At 43.9% G+C, this 26,459-nt stretch overlaps 1 protein-coding gene across 1 annotated transcript in view; it reads left to right on the forward strand.

The window, feature by feature from the left end:
* Nucleotides 1–26,459, forward strand: part of DNHD1 (dynein heavy chain domain 1) — a 792,986-nt gene that overhangs the window by 749,937 nt on the left and 16,590 nt on the right. Inside the window, exons 40-41 of the mRNA XM_029601740.1 lie at nt 5,821–6,025; nt 22,607–22,698. Coding sequence (XP_029457600.1) covers nt 5,821–6,025; nt 22,607–22,698 — 297 coding nt within the window. The remainder of the gene's footprint in view (nt 1–5,820; nt 6,026–22,606; nt 22,699–26,459) is intronic.

The following is a 26,459-nucleotide window of genomic DNA, read 5'->3' on the forward strand; positions in this document are numbered from 1 at the left end:
CTCCTTCTGCAGGTGATGCTGCATACCAATCTTTCCAAATAGCAAAAAAATCCACATAGTGAGAAAAAGATAAATCCACAAAAAAATCAAAAACCCCACTACTTATCGATAAATTATAAAGTGATACACTATTATATATTACTTCAATAAAAAATATTTTAATGAGGATGGAGGTGGTGTCATATGTGGTTGTTGTTAGTGGTACCAACGAGGTTACCTTTGAACAAACGTAAGAATAATCAATAACCACCTCGTACCTCCTTTTTAAAAAGTTAATGTAGTCTATCAACAAAAACAATACATCAAAGCTGTGATCTGAAAACAATGTCAAGCAAAAACCTCCTCATTGAGAGCAAAAACAAATGCACACCTTTAACAGCAGTGTACTTAGCCAGTTTTTTTTTTATCCTAATAGAGCCGAGTTTCAGAACAATTTTCCTTCTTCAGGGGACCCAACAAGGCCAGATAATAAACGTTCTTTCATCAGGCTTCTGTTGAGATCAATCGTATCCCGGCCAAATAACCAACATTGTTGCGTTAAACTCCTCTTTGAATCCATCCTGCATCCAACATTATAGCCAACGGCTACGTAATTGACAGCAGGTTTGTGAGTATAAATAATAATCATGGGACTTGGAAACTCTCCAATCAGAATGAATTGCATCATATAGGGGACAGCCAATCACAGTTTTCATTTAAACCTGCAGGAGATATTGTATGTAAAGTGAATAACCAAAACTGTTCATGATAATTTAATCTCTTACACAAATTGCCACCGCATAGTCAGATTTAGTTGTTTAAGGTCAGTCCATTTTAAATCCTCAAATCAATGTTGACTGCTTATACAATGAAACATTAGAGATGCCGACAACACAGATGTGTTGAGATGTGATTGGTGTTCCATTAGTCTAACCTTTATCGGGCAACTAGTCCAGCCAACATACACTTTAGAGCACAGACAAATGAAGACATAAATGATGTTGGATGAGTGACAATTGATGTTAGATTTACATTTCACAAAATATCCAGTAACTGGATCTTTCCAAAATAATCCTTCCAATATGGTGGCACAAACGGTGCACTAATGACACTTAAGAACATAAGAACATAAGAAATTGCCATGCTGGGTCAGACCAAGGGTCCCTCAAGCCCAGCATCCTGTTTCCAACAGAGGCCAAAACCAGGCCACAAGAACCTGGCAATTACCCAAACACTAAGAAGAGCCCATGCTACTGATGCAATTAATAGCAGTGGCTGTTCCCTAAGTAAAATTAATAGCCATTAATGGACTTCTCCTCCAAGAACTTATCCAAACCTTTTTTAAACCCAGCTACACTAACTGCACTAACCACATCCTCTAGCAACAAATTCCAGAGCTTTATTGTTGTTGAGTGAAAAAGAATTTTCTCCGATTAGTCTTAAATGTGCTACTTGCAAACTTCATGGAATGCCCCCTAGTCCTTCTATTATTCGAAAGTGTACATAACCGAGTCACATCTACTCGTTCAAGACCTCTCATGATCTTAAAGACCTCTATCATATCCTCCCTCAGCCGTCTCTTCTCCAAGCTGAACAGCCCTAACCTCTTCAGCCTTTCCTCATAGGGAAGCTGTTCCATCCCCTTTATCATTTTGGTTGCCCTTCTCTGTACCTTCTCCATCGCAACTATATCTTTTTTGAGATATGGCGACCAGAATTGTACACAGTATTCAAGGTGTGGTCTCACCATGGAGTGATACAGAGGCATTATGACATTTTCCGTTCTATTAACCATTCCCTTCCTAATAATTCCTAACATTCTATTTGCTTTTTTGACTGCGGCAGCACACTGAGCCGACGATTTTAAAATATTATCCACTATGATGCCTAGATCTTTTTCCTGGGTGGTAGCTCCTAATATGGAACCTAACATTGTGTAACTACAGCAACGGTTATTTTTCCCTATATGCAACACCTTACACTTGTCCACATTAAGTTTCATCTGCCATTTGGATGCCCAATCTTCAAGTCTTGCAAGGTCCTCCTGCAATGTATCACAGTCTGCTTGTGATTTAACTACTCTGAATAATTTTGTATCATCCGCAAATTTGATAATCTCACTCGTTATATTCCTTTCCAGATCATTTATATATATATTGAAAAACACCGGTCCAAGTACAGATCCCTGAGGCACTCCACTGTTTACCCTTTTCCACTGAGAAAATTGACCATTTAATCCTACTCTCTGTTTCCTGTCTTTTAACCAGTTTGTAATCCACGAAAGGACAACGCCTCCTATCCCATGACTTTTTAGTTTTCATAGAAGCCTCTCATGAGGGACTTTGTCAAACGCCTTCTGAAAATCCAAATACACTACATCTACCGGTTCATTTTTATCCACATGTTTATTAATCCCTTCAAAAAAATGAAGCAGATTTGTTAGGCAAGACTTCCCTTGGGTAAATCCATGTTGACTGTGTTCCATTAAATCATGTCTTTCTATATGCTTTACAATTTTGTAATTGAGAATAGTTTCCACTATTTTTCCCGGCACTGAAGTCAGGCTCACTGGTCTATAGTTACCCGGATCGCCCCTGGAGCCTTTTTTAAATATTGGGGTTACATTGGCCACCCTCCAGTCTTCAGGTACAATGGATGATTTTAATGATAGGTTACAAATGTTAACTAATAGATCAGAAATTTCATTTTTGAGTTCCTTCAGAACCCTAGGATGCATACCATACGGTCCAGGTGATTTGCTACTCTTTTAGTTTGTCAATCTGGCCTACTACATCTTCCAGGTTCACAGTGATTTCGTTCAGTTCGTCTGACTCATCACCCCTGAAAACCATCTCCGGAACTGGTATCTCCCCAACATCCTCATTTGTAAACACGGAGGCAAAGAATTCATTTAGTCTTTCTGCAATGGCCTTATCTTCCCTAAGAGCCCCTTTAACCCCTCGGTCGTCTAATGGTCCAACCGACTCCCTCACAGGTTTCTTGCTTTGGATATATTTTAAAAAGTTTTTATTATGAGTTTTTGCCTCTATGGCCAATTTCATTTCAAATTCTCTCTTCGCCTGTCTTATCAATGTTTTACACTTAACTCGACAATGCTTATGCTTTATCCTATTTTCTTCAGATGGATCCTTCTTCCAATTTTTGAAGGATGTTTTTTTGGCTAAAATAGCCTCTTTCACCTCACCTTTTAACCATGACGGTAATCGTTTTTTCTTCCTTCCACCTTTTTTAATGCGCGGAATACATATGGACTGCGCCTCTAGGATTGTATTTTTAAACAATGTCCATGCCTGTTGAACACTTTTAACGTTCAATTGTTATTATTACAAATAATTTGCTAACTATCCAGGACTCCAGTTAACATATAGTCCAGTTGAAATATAAGAATTAACTATTTCAAAGTGTCTTTATATATCCTCAAGGAATCATAATATAAACCTGAGACTACAGGACAAAAATCATGAGAAGAATAATAAGGAAAACTTTCTTACATAGTAATTAAATTAGCACAATTCAGCTGATTCCAATTTTTACCTGAACACTAGGGGGCGGATTTTAAGAGCCCTGCTCGCCTAAATCCGCCCAAATCCGGGCGGATTTAGGCGAGCAGGGCCCTGCTCGCCAGTGAGCCTATTTTACATAGGCCTACCTAGGAGGGGGGCGTGTCGGGGCGGGGCCGAGCGCCGCGCCGTTTTCGGGGCGTGTCGGCAGCGTTTTGGGGGCGGGCCCAGGGGCGTGGTTACGGCCCGGGGTGGTCCGGGGGCATGGCCGCGCCCTCCGTACCCACCCCCAGGTCGCGTCCCGGCGTGCTAGGGGCCCGCTGGCGCGCGGGGATTTACGTCTCCCTCCGGGAGGCGTAAATCCCCCGACAAAGGTAAGGGGGGGTTTAGACAGGGCCGGGGGGGTGGGTTAGGTAGAGGAAGGGAGGGGAAGGTGAGGGGAGGGCGTTAGAGGATTCCCTCCAAGGCCGTTCCGATTTCGGAGCGGCCTTGGAGGGAATGGGGGTAGGCTGCGCGGCTCGGCGCGCGCCGGCTATACGTAATCGATAGCCTTACGCGCGCCGATCCAGGATTTTAGCGGATATGCGCGACTACGCGCGTATCCGCTAAAATCCAGCGTACTTTTGCTTGCGCCTGATGCGCCAGCAAAAGTACACGAACGCGCCGTGTTTGAAAATCTACCCCTAGGTATCAACAGGGGAAGAGGTTACTGGTTCTCGTGACTCTACAAATAAACGTAACTGTTCTATCTGAATGAACACAAAGGACTCAGTTCCTCTCTTTATACAACAACGACACGGATATTTCAGCAAAAAAGAGAACCCCAAAGAGATTACTCTTGGTCTATATTCCAGAAACTCACGTCTTTTATTACGTGTAATAGGGGCTAAGTCAGGAAAAATTTTTACATCTTGTCCACAATATGAAGTAGGGAACTTCTGAAAATATACTTTCATTAACTTACTTATGTCAGAGGTGGTAATAAATGAAACAATTAAAGTTTCTCTGTCTAACACTTGCAAGGAAGAATTCTCCAAAAAACTGTTAAGTTTGCTGGGATAGATGGAGTAACAGCTGGGGTTCTTTTTTTCACAAAAAAACAGGAGTTTATAGACAGCCTGTTATTATTTTCATCAGAGAACCCAAGAACCTCAGCTAAATACCTCTTGAAAGAAACAAAGGGAATTTCACCAGCAATTTTAGGAAAATTTACAACCCGTACATTTAGGTGTCTAATATTATTTTCCAGTATTTCTAACCTTCTAGAGCAGACTAATTGATCTTTTACCAAACTATTATTCAAATTTTGTAAAGATTTTATATTAGTTTCAGCCTGCTCTATTCTGTTAACAACTTCACTTGTTTGCTTCTGTATACCCTGAAATTGTTGCTGTAAATTTGAAGAAACGGAATCTAATTTTCCCTCCAGTCTATCAATAGTGGCACTTAGACCATTCACCAAGTCCCATATTGCACCCAGTGTTACCGTCTCTGGCCTAGTTGCCTTAGGCCTCGCTTCCTCTGGATATTCAGTGTGGAGGGTTCCTTGATGTTGATTTACAGAAGGTCCAGCTTCCTCCTCCTCCTCTGAATCCAGCACGGAGATAGCTCCCTCAGATGTTAGGAGTCGCTCCTCCTCTGCGGTAGATGGTATAGCAGCTACTCCGTTTGCGCCGCGTTGAGCGGGAGGCGGGCGTGAATCAGGACTTAGAGAGGCCTCATCCAGGGGAGCCACCAGTTCTCCTACCATGAGGCTTCCAACGGTTTCACCAGTACTCTCCTTTTCCAGCTGAGTCATAAAACGGTCGATTTCTAATTGAAGGAGGGGGGGCAAGGGTTCTGAGGGAAAGACCCTTACCTTCCCCTTTCTTTTAGGTGGCATGATTCAAAAACAAGGATCCGAGCGTTTTAAACTTGTGCTGTAGACCAATAGTCCAAAGTCTCAGGATAAAGGAGAAGATAGCGAAGCTTCCCCTCAAAATCCGGCAAATCCGGACTAAGCTGTGCGCACCCCTTAGGTGCGCATGGCTTGGCAGCGCGCCGGCGGCGACAGTGCGCCGCTGCCACGCCGCTTTTGAGGCGTGCTTTGGCTCCTCCCACTCATTTCTGGGCTTGGGGGAGGTAGGTGACCACAACTTTCCCCTAGAGGGAAAAATACCACAGGATTTGCTAATTTGCTGTGCTCAGTCCTGCAGGTAAGTGAATCCTATGGAATCTTTCCTTGCAATAAAAAAATGACCGCAGCATTTCCTTATTATTCCACTCTGTCACTGACCTGCACTGCTCTTAAACATTGCTCATGATCTATCTTTGCTTTCAGGCCACATCATACCCCAGGCACTGAATCTGTTCTGGGAGACACCACAAGAGCTCAAAGTAATCCTGGGAAGAAGCTGTAGCCAGGCCATGGCTCGACCAATATCCCACACACCAATGCAGTGGATTCTAGCACTGGCAGTGCTACACAGTGTGCTCCTCCACAGACAGCAGTATGGAAGCATTGCTCAGACAAAACTCTATCAGTGGTAAGTCACTGGGGAGGAAGGTATAGTGGGGTGGTTTGTTTTGTTAAATATTCTATTGCACCCTGCTTCTAGGTTAGGAAGGATCATCATGCACAAATAAATAAATAAAACAACCAGATAGAAGAGAATAATCAATGTTCTCCATGAAGAATCCTTTTTATTTTCAAGTTTCCAAATAGAATCACCTTTTCCTCTTCAGAGGGTAAATAAGTTACAAGCAAAACACCAGTATACGAATGTAAAAGATAAGAAGGAAAGTCAAAATGTAATCCATGAGTATATTTCACCTCGGAGCTCAGAAAAAGCAAAATGAAATATTGCCCGGGGGAAAACCTCTCCCTCTGCCTTTCAGGGAGTAATTTTCAGAATATCTGCTTTGGGACAAAGAGCACGCCTATGTTTTACCCATATCTTTGCACCAATTCTGAAAGTGAAAGCAGAGATCAACCATCTCTACGAATGTTGGAATGGGTCATTTGTACTTGCTTTTCTTGTGCTGGAAAAGCAGATGTGGAAATGTGATCTATATATTGTACTTATCCTCTCCAGTCTGAAGCAGGCCCCTGAGAATGGCAGCTTTTGATGTGGCTAAAACGGGAGCTCTGTGAGTTTGTATCTCTTTAATGGGCTATGGAGGTTGGAGGGGGTCTCCCTTAGATAGAGTGAAGCAAAGCAGAGGATGTCTGAGCTCCAGCTCCTTCAGCCTACACCACATCACTTCCAGCTGATGACAGAGGAAACCGGGAGACATCCTTGTTTGACAATCACCCTTAAATTAGCAGGCAGCATGAATATGCTGCCTGCTAATTTGAAATGAAAACAATGCGACAATTTGAATATGAAAACAATGTGACAAGGCGATAGCAAAAGCCAGAAGAATGCTGGGCTGCATAGAGAGAGGAATATCGAGTAAGAAAAGGGAAGTGATTATCCCCTTGTACAGATCCTTGGTGAGGCCTCACCTGGAGTACTGTGTTCAGTTCTGGAGACCGTATCTCCAAAGAGACAGAGACAAGATGGAAGCGGTACAGAGAAGGGCGACCAGGAAGGTGGAGGGTCTTCATCGGATGACATACGAGGAGAGATTGAAGAATCTAAATATGTACACCCTGGAGGAAAGGAGGAGCAGGGGCGATATGATACAGACCTTCAGATACTTGAAAAACTTTAATGATCCAAAGACAACGACAAACCTTTTCCGTCAGAAAAAAATCAGCAGAACCAGAGGTCACGAGCTGAGGCTCCGGGGAGGAAGACTAAGAACCAATGTCAGGAAGTATTTCTTCATGGAGATGGTGGTGAATGCCTGGAATGCCCTTCCGGAGGAAGTGGTGAAGTCTAAAACTGTGAAGGACTTCAAAGGGGCGTGGGATAAACACTGTGGATCCATAAAGTCTAGAGGACGTGAATGAAGAGGAGGCAGCAAAACACTGCACGGAGCGGCAGTAGCCACAGAGGCATTCACGGAGCGGGATGCCAGTGGCCAGTGGTTGGTGTTCCACCTTCACGGAGCGGAAGGATGGAGGGCTGCCATCTCCCAATTTAAAAAAACAACCACAAAAAAAACAAACAAACAAACAAAAAAAAAATAACAGGGGTGGGTAAGAGTATGGGGCAGGGGTGTGGCCTGCTTGTTACAGCGGTTGCTACCCCTAATTGAGCTGGATGTTCACTTGGATGCAGATACGGAGCTGCTCTCTACATTGGTGGTGGGGTGGGGGGGAATTAGGGCCGGAGGGTACTGGAAGCCAATAGTAACAGGTGGGGGAGAGAAAAAGGGGAAAAAAATGGATAAAGTGCGTAGCTTGCTGGGCAGACTAGATGGGCCGTTTGGTCTTCTTCTGCCGTCATTTCTATGTTTCTATGTTTCTATATATTTATGGATCTTTTGGACAGATCCATTTTTCACCAGCCTTTATGGGCAATTGGCAACCCTGTAAGTGATAACATGGAGAAAGCTGCTGCTGACTCTCTGGCACGATTGTCATATGCCCTGCGGAGAGGGTGTGGGACCAGAAGCAAGCATCTCTGGTACAGAAGTAAGAATGTAGTCATCTTCCAGCTTCCCTTCAGGCTGAGTCCTCAGGTGCTGATGGCCACCAGGCCTTCAACTGCACAGGGCTGTTACTTGGGGGTGAGGAGCTAGCTACGAGGAGGAGGATCCAGCTGAAGGCGCGCTCACAAGGAAGGCCCACTTTGGACTATGACTGAAGCTGGAATCAGGAATGAAAAATCCAATGAGCAGTCTAGATCCAGAAAGAAGCAGGACCACTGTAGGCAAAACTGGACACACAGGCACACACAGAGTAAAGTCCAAACACTGGCAAAGGAATCAGGTAAGGTTTCCAGTATATTTACACAGTAAACCAGGAAACAAGACCCCGCCCCCACCCAAAAAAAAAATGGGAACTGCAAAGCCAGCAAGAGCAAGCATCCCAGTCAGGGATACATGCCAAGTGTCAGGGGGTGACAGGGCCTGAAAACCTGCAGCAGTGCTTCAGAGGGTAAAACAGACAAATGCAGATTCTCCAAAATGGAAGTGAGAGTGTGACGTGCATGACTTATTCACTGGAAACTCTGTAAACATTATAACATTGATGATCACTTAGTACATTCCTCGTCCCACTGTCAGGAAGACTGATGCTAGAAAGGCGAGGAACACAAGGATGTCATTGCTGATAGAAATGTCACTGCCCTGAGACTATTTTGTGGGTTGTATGGAGAATGCAAATATTCTTAAGTTCCAAAGGATGCAATTAGAGACCAAGAAAATGTGGCCAAAAATATAGAAATAGTCATATTTATATCGGGTGACAGTGGCCTGAGCAAAAAGAATTTCCAAGCACACGTTAATACGTTGCCTGTAAAGATTATACCTATGAACTCCAGAAGGAGGCGCTCTTTGGCCCAAGCATGTACTAAGGAGGACATTAGCAGTAAAGGTAAAAGACTGGGATCATTCCCAGATTACTCTGGCCTATACATGAGGATGATTCCCGGCAAGGTATGCGCAAAACAAACCCATTTGGAGAGTCTGCCCTAAGAGTCAGGTTTCGTTTATCTTAACAGCTCCAGTTTCCACATCAGAAAGTCCATTTCTGGCCATCTCATCTCCAGTCTCCATACCATAGAGTCCATTGCCAGTTCTCTTCACAGCTCCAGTCTCTATCTCAGAGAGTGTGGCTCTGCTCATTTTAGTGACTCCAGGACCACTTTAATTGTTTCTGTGGTTCTGGACCAGTGAATCCCTGCTTGACAATATTACTTCCTGCCCCATGACCACTCAGGGCCTCGCTTCCCTAAGGGGGGTTTGGGATTCTGGGAGTACTTGGAGTATCCAGCTTCAAGTGAACCTCCAGTGCATTTGAAATGCAACTCCCAGCAAGTCTTCGCATCTTCCACACTATTCCAGGTTGCTCTCATAGATCAGTCTGAAAATCTAGGATGTAAGACCCCAGTCGGGGCCAGTAGGAAGGGAAATTCTGTCAGGGGTGTCAGGTTTGAACCCCTGGCTCTGGTAGTGCTGGTTCTCTAGGGACTCACAGAGAGCTGGACATGCCTCTGCATGCATTGAGATCAGCATATAAAGGGCTTCAGCTAGGCACACCTTGCTGCTCCTATAAACTCCTTGGCATCCAGCTTTTGATCTAATTCCTGCCAAGTCATCCCAGTGACTTCTGCTTCTAGTGACTCCTGCTCCTGGCTCCCTATCTACCACTGGGTTTTGCTTCAAGCTCCTATCCAGAGCCTGGGCTCCATCACAATGCCTTGGGGTCTAACCTCGCCAGGTGTACTTTACATCCTCGCCGGGGCACAACCTGATGACCTCCTACAGAAATTCACTCCGTCATGAGGTCCTCCTGGGACCTGAGCCACCCACAAGCTGATGGTGGAATCTCACAGTATTCCCCCCCTTTCAGAAGTGGCCTCTGGATGACCCATCCAATGTCTCACTAGGAATCTTCTTAGAAGGATATATTTATTATCAATTTAAAAACTTTTACAGTACATAAAAATGCAGCTACATTGTTTGAGGAGGATTACATCAAGAACATCCACACACTAATCCACATAGACGCATACAATTCTTAAAATACAATAAAAAAAAACCCCACTAAAATCAAGACAAAATTACTTATAAAAATCTAATTAAAATAAAATGACTTCAGCTTTTTCCTAAATATATTTACATCCTGTTCTCCCCATAACTCTATTGGCAAGCCATTCCAAACCAGGGGCCCTATATATGAGAATGCCAGGTCCTTGTACGCAGTAATGACACCTCCAGCAAATTAGTTCCAATTCACCTAAGTGGTTGAGGTGGGATATAATGGTGCATCTCATTTTTCAACAGAATCCAAATAATAATTGTATTATTGTCACCATTTTAAAATAAGCCCGCCAATGTAGCTCACATAAGACAGGCGTGATGTGCTCCCACCTAGTAACTTGAATAAACTGCACATCCCACAAATAATTTTTGGGCAGTCTTGTATAGAGACTATTGCAATAATCTAACTGGTCTGTAGAATAGTGGTAGTCTTTTTAGTGGCTTCATTAGTTTAGTTTGCAAACGGATGTCTTAGACACTTGTCTTAACTGTGCCTTGAAGGTTAGCTAGAAATCTATTATAATACCAACATAAGAACATAAGAAAATGCCATACTGGGTCAGACCAAGGGTCCATCAAGCCCAGCATCCTGTTTCCAACAGTGGCCAATCCAGGCCATAAGAACCTGGCAAGTACCCAAAAACTAAGTCTATTCCATGTAACCATTGCTAATGGCAGTGGCTATTCTCTAAGTGAACTTAATAGCAGGTAATGGACTTCTCCTCCAAGAACTTATCCAATCCTTTTTTAAACACAGCTATACTAACTGCACGAACCACATTCTCTGGCAACAAATTCCAGAGTTTAATTGTGCGTTGAGTAAAAAAGAACTTTCTCCGATTAGTTTTAAATGTGCCCCATGCTAACTTCATGGAGTGTCCCCTAGTCCTTCTACTATCCGAAAGAGTAAATAACCGATTCACATCTACCCGTTCTAGACCTCTCATGATTTTAAACACCTCTATCATATCCCCCCTCAGTCGTCTCTTCTCCAAGCTGAAAAGTCCTAACCTCTTTAGTCTTTCCTCATAGGGGAGTTGTTCCATTCCCCTTATCATTTTGGTAGCCCTTCTCTGTACCTTCTCCATCGCAATTATATCTTTTTTGAGATGCGGCGACCAGAATTGTACACAGTATTCAAGGTGCGGTCTCACCATGGAGCGATACAGAGGCATTATGACATTTTCCGTTTTATTCATCATTCCTTTTCTAATAATTCCCAACATTCTGTTTGCTTTTTTGACTGCCGCAGCACACTGAACCGACGATTCCTTACCTCATTTGATAAGGACAGCTGTACTCCCCCATATCCCAGCTGACTAGCATTCTCGCTTGGAGCCTACTTTCCTATCCATAATGCTGATGTTTTCTGCAAATTAAGCACTAAATGATTAGTACGCAACTACACAGAAATTAAACTTTTGTTGCAAAGATGTTCTATTTTTTGGCAAATTAAATTGGATGTCATCTGTGTACAAGTAATAATACAATGCACCCAATGAGTGCTCCAATAGTTTGTGTGTGTATGTATATTTATATATATATATAGAGAGAGAGAGAGAGAGTAAACAGTATAGGTGAAAGGGCTGAGCCCTGAGGCACCACATGACACAAACTTATCCACAATGACATCTCTTTTCCAACCTGTACACACTGTTTCTATCTCTTTTCATCTGGAGCCAATGAAGTTAAATCGCATTGTCCAATGTATTATACGCTGCTGCTATATCCAGCTGCACTAATACTCCAGCCTCACCTTTATCCAATCTATTTTATAAAAAATAAAACAAGGACAACAAGAGAATTTCTGTGCTATTATCCTTTCCACTATCAAGAACTGCATTATCACCTAAAAAGTCTACAAGTTGTATTTAGACACACTTTTCCATTACCTTGCTATAAAGGGAGATTCAAAATCAGACATACATTTGACAACTGAGGAGGCAGTAAGGATTGATTTTTAAGCACTGGTCTCACAGTTGCCAACTTTAGTTGAGTAGATCAATTGTATAATATCATAAATATCCTCCTTCATCCCCTTTATTACTTAAAATGGACAGGGGTCCACTACTATAGATATCCTTCTAAAAACTGTTCACCTTTGTTTACTGTTAACTATATTTGGTTCATTAATATCCAGTTTAACATTCACTAATACCTGTGAAATTATTTGCTCAATTTTGTTATCAATATAATCAGCAATTAACTCACAACTAGAGTATTGTACAATGTGATTAAATGATCGGATGCTCAATTTTTTAACTATCAAATAATTCAAAAGGGTGATTTAATAAATTCTCAATTTTAGGGGCATAATATCCCCTTTTAGTTTCTAAGTAACTTTTTATATCTCCTCAGATTCTGTTGATATTCTCTAGAATCCTCATCCGTCTTTTTCCTCCATTATCTTTCAACTCTTCTTAAGGGTTATTTCTGTACCTATAAGAACATTGTATACAGTGGATAGGTGAATGATGATCACCTGGCATTATCACCCACATAGGGCAGTTTTTTACGTCTCCTCCAATAAAGAATTGAAAAAGGCTTCTTTGTGGCATCCCTTTTGTTGTCTTCCTTCGGTTCTACTGGATCGCCTACCTTGCTGTTTCTTGGTATTGACTTCGGACTGGCAAGCGGTGATTCTCTGGTGTGTGGCTTCGGACTGGCAAGTGGTGATCCCTCGGTGGGTGACCTCGGACTGGTAAGCGACGACCCTCTGGCACTTGACCTTGGACCTCTTCCTGACCATCATCTCCAAGGGCCCACCTAAGTCCCAGCGGCCAGGGTCCCTACGGGCTCCTCCCGGGGGGACCGCGGGCTTCCAGGGGTGAAGCTCCAGACAGCCCTTGCACCATACCCCTGTTCCTTGACCTCTCAAAGGTCCACCTAAGTCCCAGTGGTCCGGGTCCCCACAGGCTCCTCCTGGGGGGACCGCGGACATCCAGTGGCGAAGACACACCTCTGTTCCTTGACGTCACAACTCATCATCTGTCTTCACAGTCGCATCTGTCTCCAGTGCCGAAGGTCAGCTGGTCACCTCTTCTGTTCCTGCCTCGACACCCGACGGGAGAACCTTCGGATCTTCCTCCAAGGTATACTATCCTTCCGTCGGCCCAAGGGTCCACAAGCCTGAGCATAAAACTTAGGAAATAGCCACTGCTATTAATTGCATCAGTAGCATGGGATCTTCTTAATGTTTGGGTAATTGCCAGGTTCTTGTGGCCTGGTTTGGCCTCTGTGGGAAACAGGATGCTGAGCTTGATGGACCCTTGGTCTGACCCAGCATGGCAATTTCTTATGTTCTTATCGTTCCATCTTCTTAAGGGTTATTTCTGTACCTATAAGAACATTGTATACCGTGGATAGGTGAATGATGATTACCTGGCATTATCACCCACATTATCTTTCCACTCTTCTTAAGGGTTATTTCTGTACCTATAAGAACATTGTATACCGTGGATAGGTGAATGATGATCATCCGCATTGAACCAAGACCTTTCCTCTGGACCAAAGTCTTTCTATTGTACCAGATATTTCACCCTCCTATCAAAAACCCTGGAATCCAGAACCTCTTCCACCTCTAACTTGGGTTGACCATCTGCCAAAATCGATCCATGGGGCCTGAAAGTGAGAAACAAGGAGGGACTCTCCTCTTCCTCAGCAAAATCCAGTCATAATGCTACACTCTACTAAGCACCTTTTTGCAGATATGCAGGTAGGAGATACCCCTCTCAGTATCCTTGGAAGAGGTGCTGATTAGGAAAGGTATTCTCCCTCCTATCTGTCTACCCATAACCTAAGCTAGGCACATCTAGTGGATATCTATGAGGCTCTCTACCCTTCCCCTCCACACAAAAAATAAAATGGGGGGGGGGGGGGGGGGAGACAGGACACTGACAGAAAATATATCAGCACCAGACTTCCACATTCAATAACAATTGTAACCCTTACTTGGAGAGTATTAAATCCCAAGGGCACATCTTATATCTTCTGGGGCTGCTCCCACTAACCATTCACCCCCATGCTGACTCTTAGCCCCTGGGGAGGGGGGACGGCTCTTTCTTTTTTTTTTTATCAAAATACTTTTTATTATTAGGTAGGCAGTCAACAGAGGCATCCAACATCAAAGCTATGAACAATACAATCAATAACAGCAAAACAGCTCCAATAACAATAAGAACACCATGCCCCCGACTGCTGCCCAATCCTGACTTTCCTTTTACTTTTAATAGACTTGCAAAACCCCCAACTCTTCCCGCCCTATCCCCCTAGCCCTAGGACACACACCAGGAATACCACAGACATTCAACATTCACAGCCTACCCCATACCCCCTCCCCCCCACCTAAACGGACCAGTCAGATGTGTAACCATTGAGTCAAAGTCCATCTTGTAACTCTGTAGAAATGGTCGAGTCGCAGGCATCCCAGCATGTGCAGTAGACCTTGTCTGGTTTCCAATGGCCGGCCAAAAAGTCCAAACGCTCCAATTGCACCAAGGAAGCCATGCCATTGACCCAGGCAGAGAACGGAGGGCACGTCACCAGCTCCAGCCAGTCTGCCAGGACAGTGCGACACGCCAACATGATAGCAACTCTCTCGAATTTAGTCTTTGAGCAGCCTCCTGGCAAGGAGTTCTGCATGGAGCCAAACAAAAGCACAGACCCTGTATTGCGTAGAGTGACTCCCGTGCAAGTACCAATCACCGCCAAGACAGCCGTCCAAAACGGTTGAAGGGAGTGTCAAGCAAACAGCCTGTGGGATAAGGTACCAGCCGTTGTGCCACATTTTATGCATAGAGGGTGGGAGTCAGCCGCATCTGAAACCGACGAACATCATCACAATATATCCAATGCAAGATTTTAAACTGCACTTCACGGAGGCCAATATCAGGAATCAGCCGATGTAGATGAGTAAAAGAAGCACTCAGCTGAGCCCCAGGAACGTGGTAATCCAAAGCTTTAGACCATCTGTTGGCCAAGTAAGGCATCCAGTCTGTAGTGCGGAGCTTCTGCCCCAAGCTTTTCCATCCAGTAATGTATTTGTAAGATAGGCAGTATCAAAGATGGTATTCGCAAACTTGAGTTCCGCCTCTAATACAGCGGGTGTTCAGGCAAAGGACTGCAAGTAATGCCGGGCCTGAAGAAAAACGTAGAAAACTGCTTCAAAGGAATCTGATATGTTCATTGCAATGTAGCAAAGTCCAGCAAGAGACAAGAGGCAGGATCATACAGGTGATATGCAATTAATATCCCATTATCCGCCCAGGACTGAAAAATAGCACCACTGTCCCGCCCTGGTAAAAATTCCACATTGTGTATAAAACGGAGCAGTAGAGACTGAACCCCCAACATATTGCTCAGCTTGCGCACTCCAGCACGGGATTGGATTATACTCACCGGGTGAGCTAGGGGCCGACATGCGGGTTAGCATCCCCGCTGCACACAACTGATAAGATCCCGTAAGCAATTCCCCCACGAACCGAAGCTGGAAAGCCGCACTGTACAAACGGAAATTGAGCCCTCCCCGCTCCCTTGGCAATTCTAAAACTGGGTAGGCTAGCCGCACACGTTTCCCCTTCCAGAGAAACTTCTGTATACTGGAGCGCAGGCGCCGAATATCACTCCCCTTCAACCAACAAGGCACCATGTGCAGCAGGTAAAGGAGTTTAGGCACCAACACCATTTTAACCAGGGCACACCTGCCAAAAAGAGACAATGGAAGGGGGGTCCATGCGGCCAACTGTGCTCGCAGCTTAGCAAGACAGGTCGAAATATTGAGAGTATATAATTGCTTTAAGTTCCGCGGGATCCACACCCCCAAATATTTGATTTGAGCAGGGGCCCATTGAAAAGGGAAAGGGCCTACCCAAGTGTCAGGTAAGTGTGCATTCAGGGCCAGAGCCTCTGACTTAGTATAATTGATGCGAAGGCCCGCCACTAGTTGGAACCGATCAAATAAATGAACGATGACTGGTACGCTAGTACTCGGTCTACCAACAAACCAACAGGATGTCATCTGCAAAGAGCACTACCTTTAAGGGGTGGCCTCCCACACTGATACCACTAAAATTCTTGTCCCCCCGCAACTGAATGGCCAGGGGCTCCAAAGCCAAAACGAATAGCACGGGGGAAAGAGGGCAGCCCTGCCTAACCCCACACTGTATGGTAAAAGGCCCCCGTTGGCATACCATTAGCAATATAGTGGCACTCGGATTGCAGTAGAGGGTTTTTATCCATTGTAGATAGGAACCAGAAAGGCCATATTTTTCTAACGCCCAGAACATATACTCTCATGATAACGAGTCAAATGGCTTCTTGGTATCTAAACTCAAGATCAGTGCTTCCGCCTTGGCCTGATAACTAAGTGCAGCGATAAGACTGCGTATGTTGCGCACTCCCTGACGGCCCGTCACAAACCCAGTTTGATCCTCATGTATCAGAGCAGGTAGTATAGCTTGCAACCGGGCTGAGAGAACTGAGGCAAAAATCTTAACATCCACATTAATCAATGAGATGGGACGGTAGGATCCAACCTCTATAGGGTCCCTTCCCTGGCTTGGGGAGGACCACAATGACAGATTGGTTGGCAGCCCCGGAGAGAGGAGCAGTATCCAATAAACTGACAAAATAGGCTTGCAATGGGGCGAGAATAGGAAACCGCAATATTTTATAATATTCAGAGCTAAACCCATCCTGTCCAGCGGCCTTACCAAGTTTTAAGCCCTGAATCACAGAATATATTTCCTGAGTGGTAATGGGGCGATTGAGGACCGTAAGGTCGTCCGTCGGTATACGAGGCCATGACAGCCCCTGGAACAAGGTCTCAGCCACTGCTGCATTCATAGGTTTGACACCATATAACTGGGTATAATATTCAATAAATCGAGCCGCAATTGCAGCAGGGCTAGTCTGGTGAATGCCTCAGCCATCCCTAATACCCACTACGGACGTTTTCACCCCCCTCGGGCATACCAGATAGGACATTAAGCGGCTGGCCCGATTCCCATATTTGTAAAGGTGGTAGCGCTAATACCGAAGGGATTTGGAAGCTCTTAGGTGTAACAAACTGTTTAATGTATCCCGGGCCGTATCCAGGGAAGCCTTGGCGTCTGGCGTCAGAGTCACCATATGAGCATTCTGGGCTGCCTTTAGGATCCCAGTGAGCCTAAGGATTTCTGCATTTATTTTATTTTATTTATTTAAGTTTTTTATATACCAACATTCAAGACGGTGGTCCCATCATGCTGGTTCACATTACGTTGTCTATTGTTTTTAGCCACATAGGCTATGATGAACCCCCGCATCATCGCCTTCCCAGCATCCCACACCATCCCAGGGTTAACATCTAGGGTATTGTTATGCGCCACATACTCAGTCCAATAATCCTGCAAGTATTTGTGGAACTCCTTATCTAGGTAAAGATCCGGCCTCATACGCCAGGAAAACGGAGGACGAGGGCCCTGTCCACACTGTAAAGTTATAGTAACTGGAGCATGATCACACAGGGATATAGTCCCAATGGTTGCCTCTGTAATCTTGGGGAAGCACTGATCGGAGACCAACAGATAGTCTAACCTGGAGTATGTATGATGTAGGCTAGAGAAAAAGGTAAAGTCCTTTTCTTGAGGATGGAGGATACGCCATATGTCTAGTAGGTGTAATTCACTGCAAAGGAGATTAATCCCCATGGTCAGGTCGGCTACAGAAGTGGGTTTGTGTGGGTTAATATCTAGGCTTTTATTGGCTACAGTGTTAAAATCACCACCCAGTATTAAACTATAGTCAGAGAAATCCAATAGTAGACGAAGCAATGTAGCAAAAAACCTAGGGGAGTATACATTGGGAGTGTACACATTACAGAAAGCAATTTTTTGCTGATAGAGGGTACCTGCCATAATAATGTAGCGACCCTCCTCATCCTGACATCTGACTGTAGTTAGAGGGTTTCTTTCTATGTAGGTAGGTGTCCTTATTACAGATCTCTGGTGATTTTAAATGCGCATAACTCTGCCAGCGACTGCCCTGTGGAATCCTAATGAGAGGGTTCCCTTTTTTCTGCAGTAATCCTACCTCCAGAGATCTTCTTTCCCATGGGCACCCAGCCTATCCTGATTCCTTGGGTGGAAATCCTTCTCTTATCCTTTCTTCCTTTGGTTGTGCTGTTCTTTACTTCTTAGCTGTTACTTTGGGTGATTTCTCTTGTGGAAAAATCTGGGGACCAGGTTATTAATTCTGCCCTGAAATCCCAGTGGAGAAAGGGGATCCAAAACCCTCCTCATTACTCTTAAATTTCAAAAATTATTTTCAGGCTTAACCTAGATAGCTTCTCTACCATCACAGTCTCTTGTAGCAGGATCCATCACTGGTGCTTGCCTGCCTAGGGGGTAGAGTAGGCTCATAGGTCTTTGGTTCCCCTAAAGGGTATCAGGCTTAAAAGTCTATCTCATTGTAGATTATAAGATGCTTCTCTGGCAGGGAGTGCACATTGATGTATTTCTTCTTAAAGAAAACTCTTGGGCAAAGCTGGGAGGTCCTGCCAGAGTGTGGGAAAAATACATTTGCTCTGCAGCTACTCTCTGTAAATGAACTCCCTGAATGTTAAAATGGCTGGGCTAAATAGCACTGGATCACCCAATCAGAATCTCCAGCTGGGAGTGTCTGAAGGGTATGGATGGCTCCTATTAAATATGCTCTAAAGACAGGGATAGTGGCATCCAGTGACCAGACTGGGAGGATCTGCCACACGATGAAAAATTGATGTTGCAATACTAAGTTGAAAACCAAAAGACCTGGGTGATCCCACAAAAAATTATACACTAGAAAAAGGGAAGACCAAATGATTATTTAGAAAAATGTTTGCTCACCATGTATTTTTTATTTTTTTGTTTTTTATAATTTTTTTAAAAATTATTGAGAAGAAAGTGAACCGCATCAGCAAGCCTGTCAGCGTATCTCCTACAACCTGGAGATCGCCCGGTCCTCTCAATCATTTGCAGTCACTCATATGTGCGGTCCATATTTCAAATGTAACATACAAAACAAGGCTCATTGTCCAGATGTATTTTTTAAACCTCTAACGCAGGCTGATATCAGATCACAATGCAGTATAGACGGCTTGAGCTGAGAAATAAATAGGCTCAACTATGGCCGAAGTTTCGCTCAAAAGCTTCTTCAGGAGCTAAAACTTAGCTAAATTCACATTGTCCACCAACACAGGTGGTGTTGCAAAATGCCTCCGTCTACTGTAAAGGTGTAAAGCCTGTAGATAGTGACTTCTCGAAGCTTATTTTCCTCTGTATATTTCTTTAAATTTCTGTCGATTCGTAGACTAACAATGAAACAAAAGACATAACAATAGTATTAACAGCAAAAGTTAAATACTTAGCTTTGTCCGAAGGAGCAAAATGTTGAATCCTTATTCAGGACCCTTCAGTTTGCACAAGGCAGCAAACATAAGAAGCAAACCATTTGCAAGGGATCAACCAAAGTTCATTTTTCAACACATTAAGTCCAACTAGATGCTTGAAGAATTCAAACACAAAGCCTCCTCTCACAGAAAGGAAGGAAACAGTTCAGGAAGGAACCCTCAAAAACTGAAGGGGTACATTTTTTAAAAAGCGCGAGCGCGTACTTTTGTTCGTGCACCAGGCGCAAACAAAAGTACGCTGGATTTCAATAGATACGTGCGTAGCCCTGCGCGCGCTGCCCGTTTCCTCCGAGGCCGCGCCGAAATCGGAGCGGCCTCGGAGGGAACTTAACTTCCGCCTCCCCCCACCTTCCCCTCCCTTCCCCTACCTAACCCACCCCCCCAGCCCTATCTAACCCCTCCACCTTTATCGCAAAAGTTACACCTGCTCGAGGCAGGCGTAACTTGCGCGCGCTGGTGGCCCACTGGCGCACCATCACCCAACCCGGGGGCTGGTCTGGAGGCCTCGGTCATGCCCCCCCCCCCCGAACGCCCCCGGGCCGGCACCACGCCCCCCGGAACGCCCCGAACGTCGCGCCGCCCCCCTGACACGCCCCCCTAGCAAAGCCCTGGGACTTACACGCGTCCCGGGGCTTGCGCGCGCCTCCGAACCTATGCAAAATGGGCTCAGTGCACTCAGGGTGGGTTTTTAAGGGTTATGTGCGTAACTTAAAATCCGCCCCAAAGTCTAGTAACAGTTCATTCCATACGCCATATCCATACCCCTTACAGGAAAGGAAATCCAGCTCTATGTGATACATTGTGGCAGTCATTCCTGGCCCTGCGCAAAATATTAAGGGTGAGATTTTCTGATGGTCTCTCTATTTGGCAAGAGATATTCAATTTGGTACTTTTCATTCCACCCCTCAGATGGTATATCACAGCATGCTTATACACATTTTGCCCTCTCACTAAAACTCCACAATTCTTTTCTCCACCTCCTTTTGATAATCAGGATGAGACCAGATAAAGGTGAGCTCTGAAGAACCCTTAATTTTACAGTGGTCTGCATGCTCCATTAACTACTTTCCTCCACATCATGCATTCAGCTTGAGAGGTCTGTAACATCTGCTGCCTCAGCTTAATCCAACAAGGGACCACCCAAGACTGGTCCCACATATTCCGAGCAAAGGGCTTGTCAAGTAATTCATCCTCAATGATCTGACTAGGCCCATTGGTGGGAATACAGAGATCACTGGCCATAGATGATAACTCAACCTCCAGAACTGGAGAAGGTGAGGATGATTCGCTCACTACAGGAGATTTCTTTCCTGAGGAAAATTGGATCAGGGAGTTTGAGTTTCCATGGTCAAATGGCAAAACTCTTGGTAGGTGTTAATCTCCTTTATTATTAGATTCATTTTGGGTGTCACCACAGAGAACCTCTCTTGAGTTCTTGCTTCATATCACAGCATTTTTTCCTGACCTACAGAGGACCAGGAACTGGATGTCCACTCATTGGATAAACTGTCTGGTCTTTGAGCTCACTGTCCTTCCACAGATAAAGTGTGATCAGGGGGCAGACTTCCATAGATGGTCCAAGGCCTAGGTGCCTTCAATGGCCTCCTCAACACAGCACAGCCCTACCCCTCCTGAGCTTTTCACACTCCTCTCTCTCACCATGCCCTCAGTAATTCCACTTGAGATGCCCATGATGGTGATTCATCCAGTCCATGCTGGAACAATAAGCAGTCCCTCATACACCACTCGAAAATCACATCTAGATTCACCTGGTGACATGGCAGTGTCCCTGGCAGTAATTCAAACTTATCATGGCTGATGGATGAAGGGCTCAATTGGCATCTGGAGGAGGTACTTGAGACCATGACTTTCCTCTTCTCCTATCTGCCACCTTTTCCACAACTTCCTTCTGACTCCATAGGGGAGATGGGTACTGCATGAGCTCCAAGGCACCAACAGTTGAGGATCCATGAATGCAGGAGTCTTCAATATTGCTCCAGCATTTGCCTCCACAAATAGGTTGGACCTGCAGTGAAAATACTATAGGTTCAATACTGCAGGCTTTAGAATGCATGACATTCATTATACTCAGCAGACCTCATCATGGTGCATCCCACCAGGAACATATATAAGATTTCCCATAGATAGAAATACCTGGGGTTTTCTGGAGGTCCAAAATAATTCCCCAACCCAGCTGGTAGGAATACCCAGCTGGTAGAAATAGATTGGTACTGATGGTAGCCACACTGGCCAGGCTGACCACCGATGTTCTGGAGGCTGGAGTCTGACCCAGCTCGGAATACGATGGCAAACTGCCATCTCTCACCCTGGAATGGAATGGATTTGACATTTCAGTCAGGAAATTACTGGTCTCTCAACTCCCCAATTATAGGAAAGACTGGTTTGCCTTATAGATATTTTGACATACCTTTCATTTTCACTTTGCCTTCATCTCCTCATGTTGGACTGGGTGTGCTCATTTGTTCCCAGCTTGTCCCACTGATGTCCTACTCCACCCAATATTGGAGCACTTTCTTCATTTTCACATCTCAAGGTGGGAACGGGTGGCCTTTTGACAATTTTTGCAGTTATTTGTCAAAATCCTCAAAAACATGCAAAAGTTTCACTTTGAAAGCACCCAAATTTTCACTTTGAAAGCACCCAATTCCACCACATGATTACCCTCAGTCCTCACATTGGATGCAATTTTATGTAGCCCCTTCTTCAGCATTGTAGCCTGAAGTCCACCAGGATTGGATCTGGAGAGACATCACTCTGACAGGATTCAGTAGCGACACATGGAAGGAGGAAGGTACTTTAAGGGAGTCTGGGAGCTTTAGATGCACTGTCACCAGGTTTAGGGACCAGTGAACCAAGGATCAGGTTTAGTACAAGTAAGCTTCAAATTCATATTTGTTGTGAACAACTAGACTTTATCACTCACCTTAAACTGTGGTTTTGGCTTCCAGTGTTTGTCTGCAAACCTCTTTTTTTTGGACCACAGCCTTCTCTAGGTTATGATTTGTTTTTCTCTGTTTCTCAGGTCTGAGGCTGATCTTTTCACTGCTCTCAGTGTTCAAGAGAAGATGTGGAGCTTCTGTAAAGATCCAGAGGGAACCATGACATTTCTAGCAGGTAGACATTCATAGTGCCTGCGTCTGAGAGAGTCTGGGAGATGGGGAAGGGTTAAAGTGCAGGTGTCCTTTTTAGAAGCTCATGGCCACATACGGTTAACTACATGGTTTTATTTCATGCATGAGACACTGTAAAGTAAGGACCCTGACCCCATTTACCTTCTTCAATTTCTTTCCTATTCTTGCCAAAAGGATATCCTTGAAATAATGGAAAAACTGGCAATTTAGATGCAAAGCATTGATAAGGAATGCAAAGACAGAATTTTAAAAGAAGCTTGTTGTGAAAGCATAATCTCATAATAAAACCTTTTCAGGTACATTTGAAGCAAAAAGCCTGCAAGGGAGGCACCTGTACTATTAAATGTTTGAGGGGTAAAAGGGACAGCAAGGCCATAGCAGAGAGATTAAATGACTTCTTTGTTTCAGTCATCACTGAAGAAGATGTAAGAGATAATCTCATTCCAGAAGTGATATTTAAAGGTAATGATTCAGAGGAACTGAAACAAAGCTCTGTGAACCTGGAAGATGTTCTAGGGAAAATTGGCAAACTAACAAGTAGAAAATCACCTGGACTAGATGGTATACATCCCAGAATACTGAAAGAACTGAAAAATGAAATGACAGACCTACTGTTGGTAATCTGTAAATGATCATTTAATCAGTTACGGTATCTGAAGATTGGAGGGTGGCCAATGTAACACTGATTTTTAAAATGGGTTCCAGGTATGATCTGAGAAACTATAGACTGGTAAGCCTGATATCAGTACAAGAGGAGACTGGAGTGAAAAACACCCACATATAGATAAATCACAAAGGAGAAATGTGTGGCAAAAATTGTACTGGACAATAACAGTTCATCAACAGAGGATTACTTTTATTTTACATATGCACACTAGACATTGTACACTAATGTTTACTGGGGTATTTAATTTCGTGCACAATGTCTAGTGTGCATATGTAAAATAAAAGTAATCCTCTGTTGATGAACTGTTATTGTCCAGGACAATTCTTGCCACACATTTCTCCTTTGTGAAGCTTGATATCAGTGCCAGGAAAAATTGTTGAAACTATTCAAAAGAATAAAATTACTGAACATATAGATAGACATAGTTTAATGGGACAAAATCAACATGGAATTAGCCAAAGGAAGTCTTGCCTTACCAATTTGCTACATTTTTTCAAAGGTGTAAATAAACATGTGGATAAAGGTGAGCCAGCTGATACAGTGTATTTGGATTTCTAGAAAACATTTAACAAGGTCCCTCATGAAAGACTCTTAGGAAATTAAAATTTCATGGGATAGGGGACAGTGTCCTATTGTGGATTGCCAACTGATTAAAAGAAAGGAAACAGAGAGCAGGGCTGAATGGTACATTTTCCCAGTGGAGAAAGGTGAATAGTGGAGCCCCCAGGGATCTGTTCTGGGACCGATGCTTTTTATAAACTTATAAATGACCGGGAAATGGGAGCAAGTGAAGTGATCAAATTTGCTGCTGATACAAAATTATTCAAAGTTGTTAAATAACTAGAGGATTGTGAGAAATTCAAGAGGACATTGTGAGGCTAGGAGACTAGACAGCCAAATGGCAGATGACCTTTAATGTGGACAAGTGCAAAGTGATGCATGTAAAGAAGAGAAGCCTAAATTATAGCTGCACCATGCAAGGTTCCACATCGGGAGTCTCCACCAGGAAAAGGATCGAGGCGTCATCATGGATAATACGTTGAAATCCTCTGCTCATTGTGTGGCGATGGCCAAAAAAGCTAATAGAATGCTAGGTTCTAATGGCCTGGATTGGCCACTGTTGGAAACAGGATGCTGGGCTTGATGGGCCCTTGGTCTGACCCAGTATGGCATGTTCTTATGTTCTTATGTTCTTATTTATTTATTTATTTAAGGTTTTTCTATACCGGCATTCATGAAAGCGTTCACATCATGCCGGTTTACATGAAACAGGGGTGTGAAGAACAAACCAAGAACATAACTAAACGTGATGAAGAGATGCAGTTACAATTAACAGGGGCTGTAAACTGGGAGGAGGAAAAATAGAGAGAGAAAGAGGAGGTTAATTATATACAATAGTACAGTATATATACATATTATACATATATACATTATACATATATACATATATATACATAATATAATATTATACATATAATATATAATATATAATAATATATAATAATATATATAATAATATATATAATATATAATAATACATAATATAATATTATACATATATACATATATATACATAATAAATAGAGCATATCATAATTTCTCTCATATCACTCCATAGTGCGATTGCATCTTGAGTATTGTGTGAAGATCTGGTCACCGCATTTCAAAAAACAATACAGCAGAATTAGAAAATGTACAAAGATGGGTGACCATAATGATAAAGGCAAAAGAGTTTAGCAATCTTCAGCTTAGGGTAGAACAGGTAAACGTGAATTGGTTTACTGTTTCAAAATGTACAAAGACTAAGGGATACACTATGAAGTTACTAGGTAGTAAATTTAAAATAAATAGGAGAATGCATATTTTTTTACTTAATATATAATAAAGCTCTGGAATTCATAGATGGATGATGTGGTAAAAGCTGTTAGTGTAGCTGGGTTTAAAAAAGATTTGAATAAATTCTTGGAGAAAATTATTATTATTATTATTATTATTATTATTTTTATTATACCGAGTTTCATGATATGAATCACATCAACCCAGTTTACAATTAACAGTGGGGTAGATTTTAAAAGAAGCGCGATCAGCCTACTTTTGCTTGCGCATCAGACTCAAGCAAAAGTACGCTGGATTTTAGTAGATACGCGCGGAGCCGCGCGTATCCACTAAAATCCTGGATCGGCGCGCGCAAGGCTATCGATTTTGTATAGCCTGCGCGCGCCGAGCCGCACTGCCTCCCCCCGTTCCCTCCAAGGCCGCTCCGAAATCGGAGCGGCCTCGGAGGGAACTTTCCTTTGCCCTCCCCTCACCTTACCCTCCCTTCCCCTACCTAACCCACCCACCCGGCCCTGTCTACACCCCCCCCTTACCGTTGTCGGGGGATTTACGCCTCCCGGAGGGAGACGTAAATCCCCGCGCGCCAGCGGGCCTGCTGCGCGCCGGGCCGCGACCTGGGGGCGGGTACGGAGGGCGCGGCCACGCCCCCGGGCCGTAGCCACGCCCCGTACCCGCCCCCAAAACGCGGCCGACACGCCCCCGAAACGCCGCGTCGACCGGGCCCGCCCTCCGACACGCCCCCGACACGCCCCCCTCCGAAAACCCCGGGACGTACGCGAGTCCCGGGGTCTGCGCGCGCCGGTAGGCCTATGTAAAATAGGCTTACCGGCGCGCAGGGCCCTGCTCGCCTAAATCCGCCCGGTTTTGGGCGGATTTAGGCGAGCAGGGCGCTGAAAATCCGCCCCAATGTGAATAACTGCAGAGAGTAACATGGTAGAACATTTCCCAATTCGACATCAAAAATAATAAGAAACTTAACAAATAAAAACATTGTAACAATATTTAGGATGTGAGGAAGTTACAAAAAACAAGGAAAAATAACTAGGATCTGAAAGGGGAGGAAATTAAAGAAAGAATATTAACATTTTGGCCAACTGTATCAATTAATAAATATGTATAAGATTATAAAATATAGATGGGTAGGAAAGATTGACCAAATATGAATTGTAGTGAAGTATAATAATATGTTGTTGTCACTGCGTGTGAAGTTAGTGGGTTTTTGTTACAGTTCACTAACTTTT

The sequence above is a fragment of the Rhinatrema bivittatum genome, chromosome 5 (genome assembly GCF_901001135.1).
Source record: "Rhinatrema bivittatum chromosome 5, aRhiBiv1.1, whole genome shotgun sequence".
NCBI classification, from domain to species: domain Eukaryota; kingdom Metazoa; phylum Chordata; class Amphibia; order Gymnophiona; family Rhinatrematidae; genus Rhinatrema; species Rhinatrema bivittatum.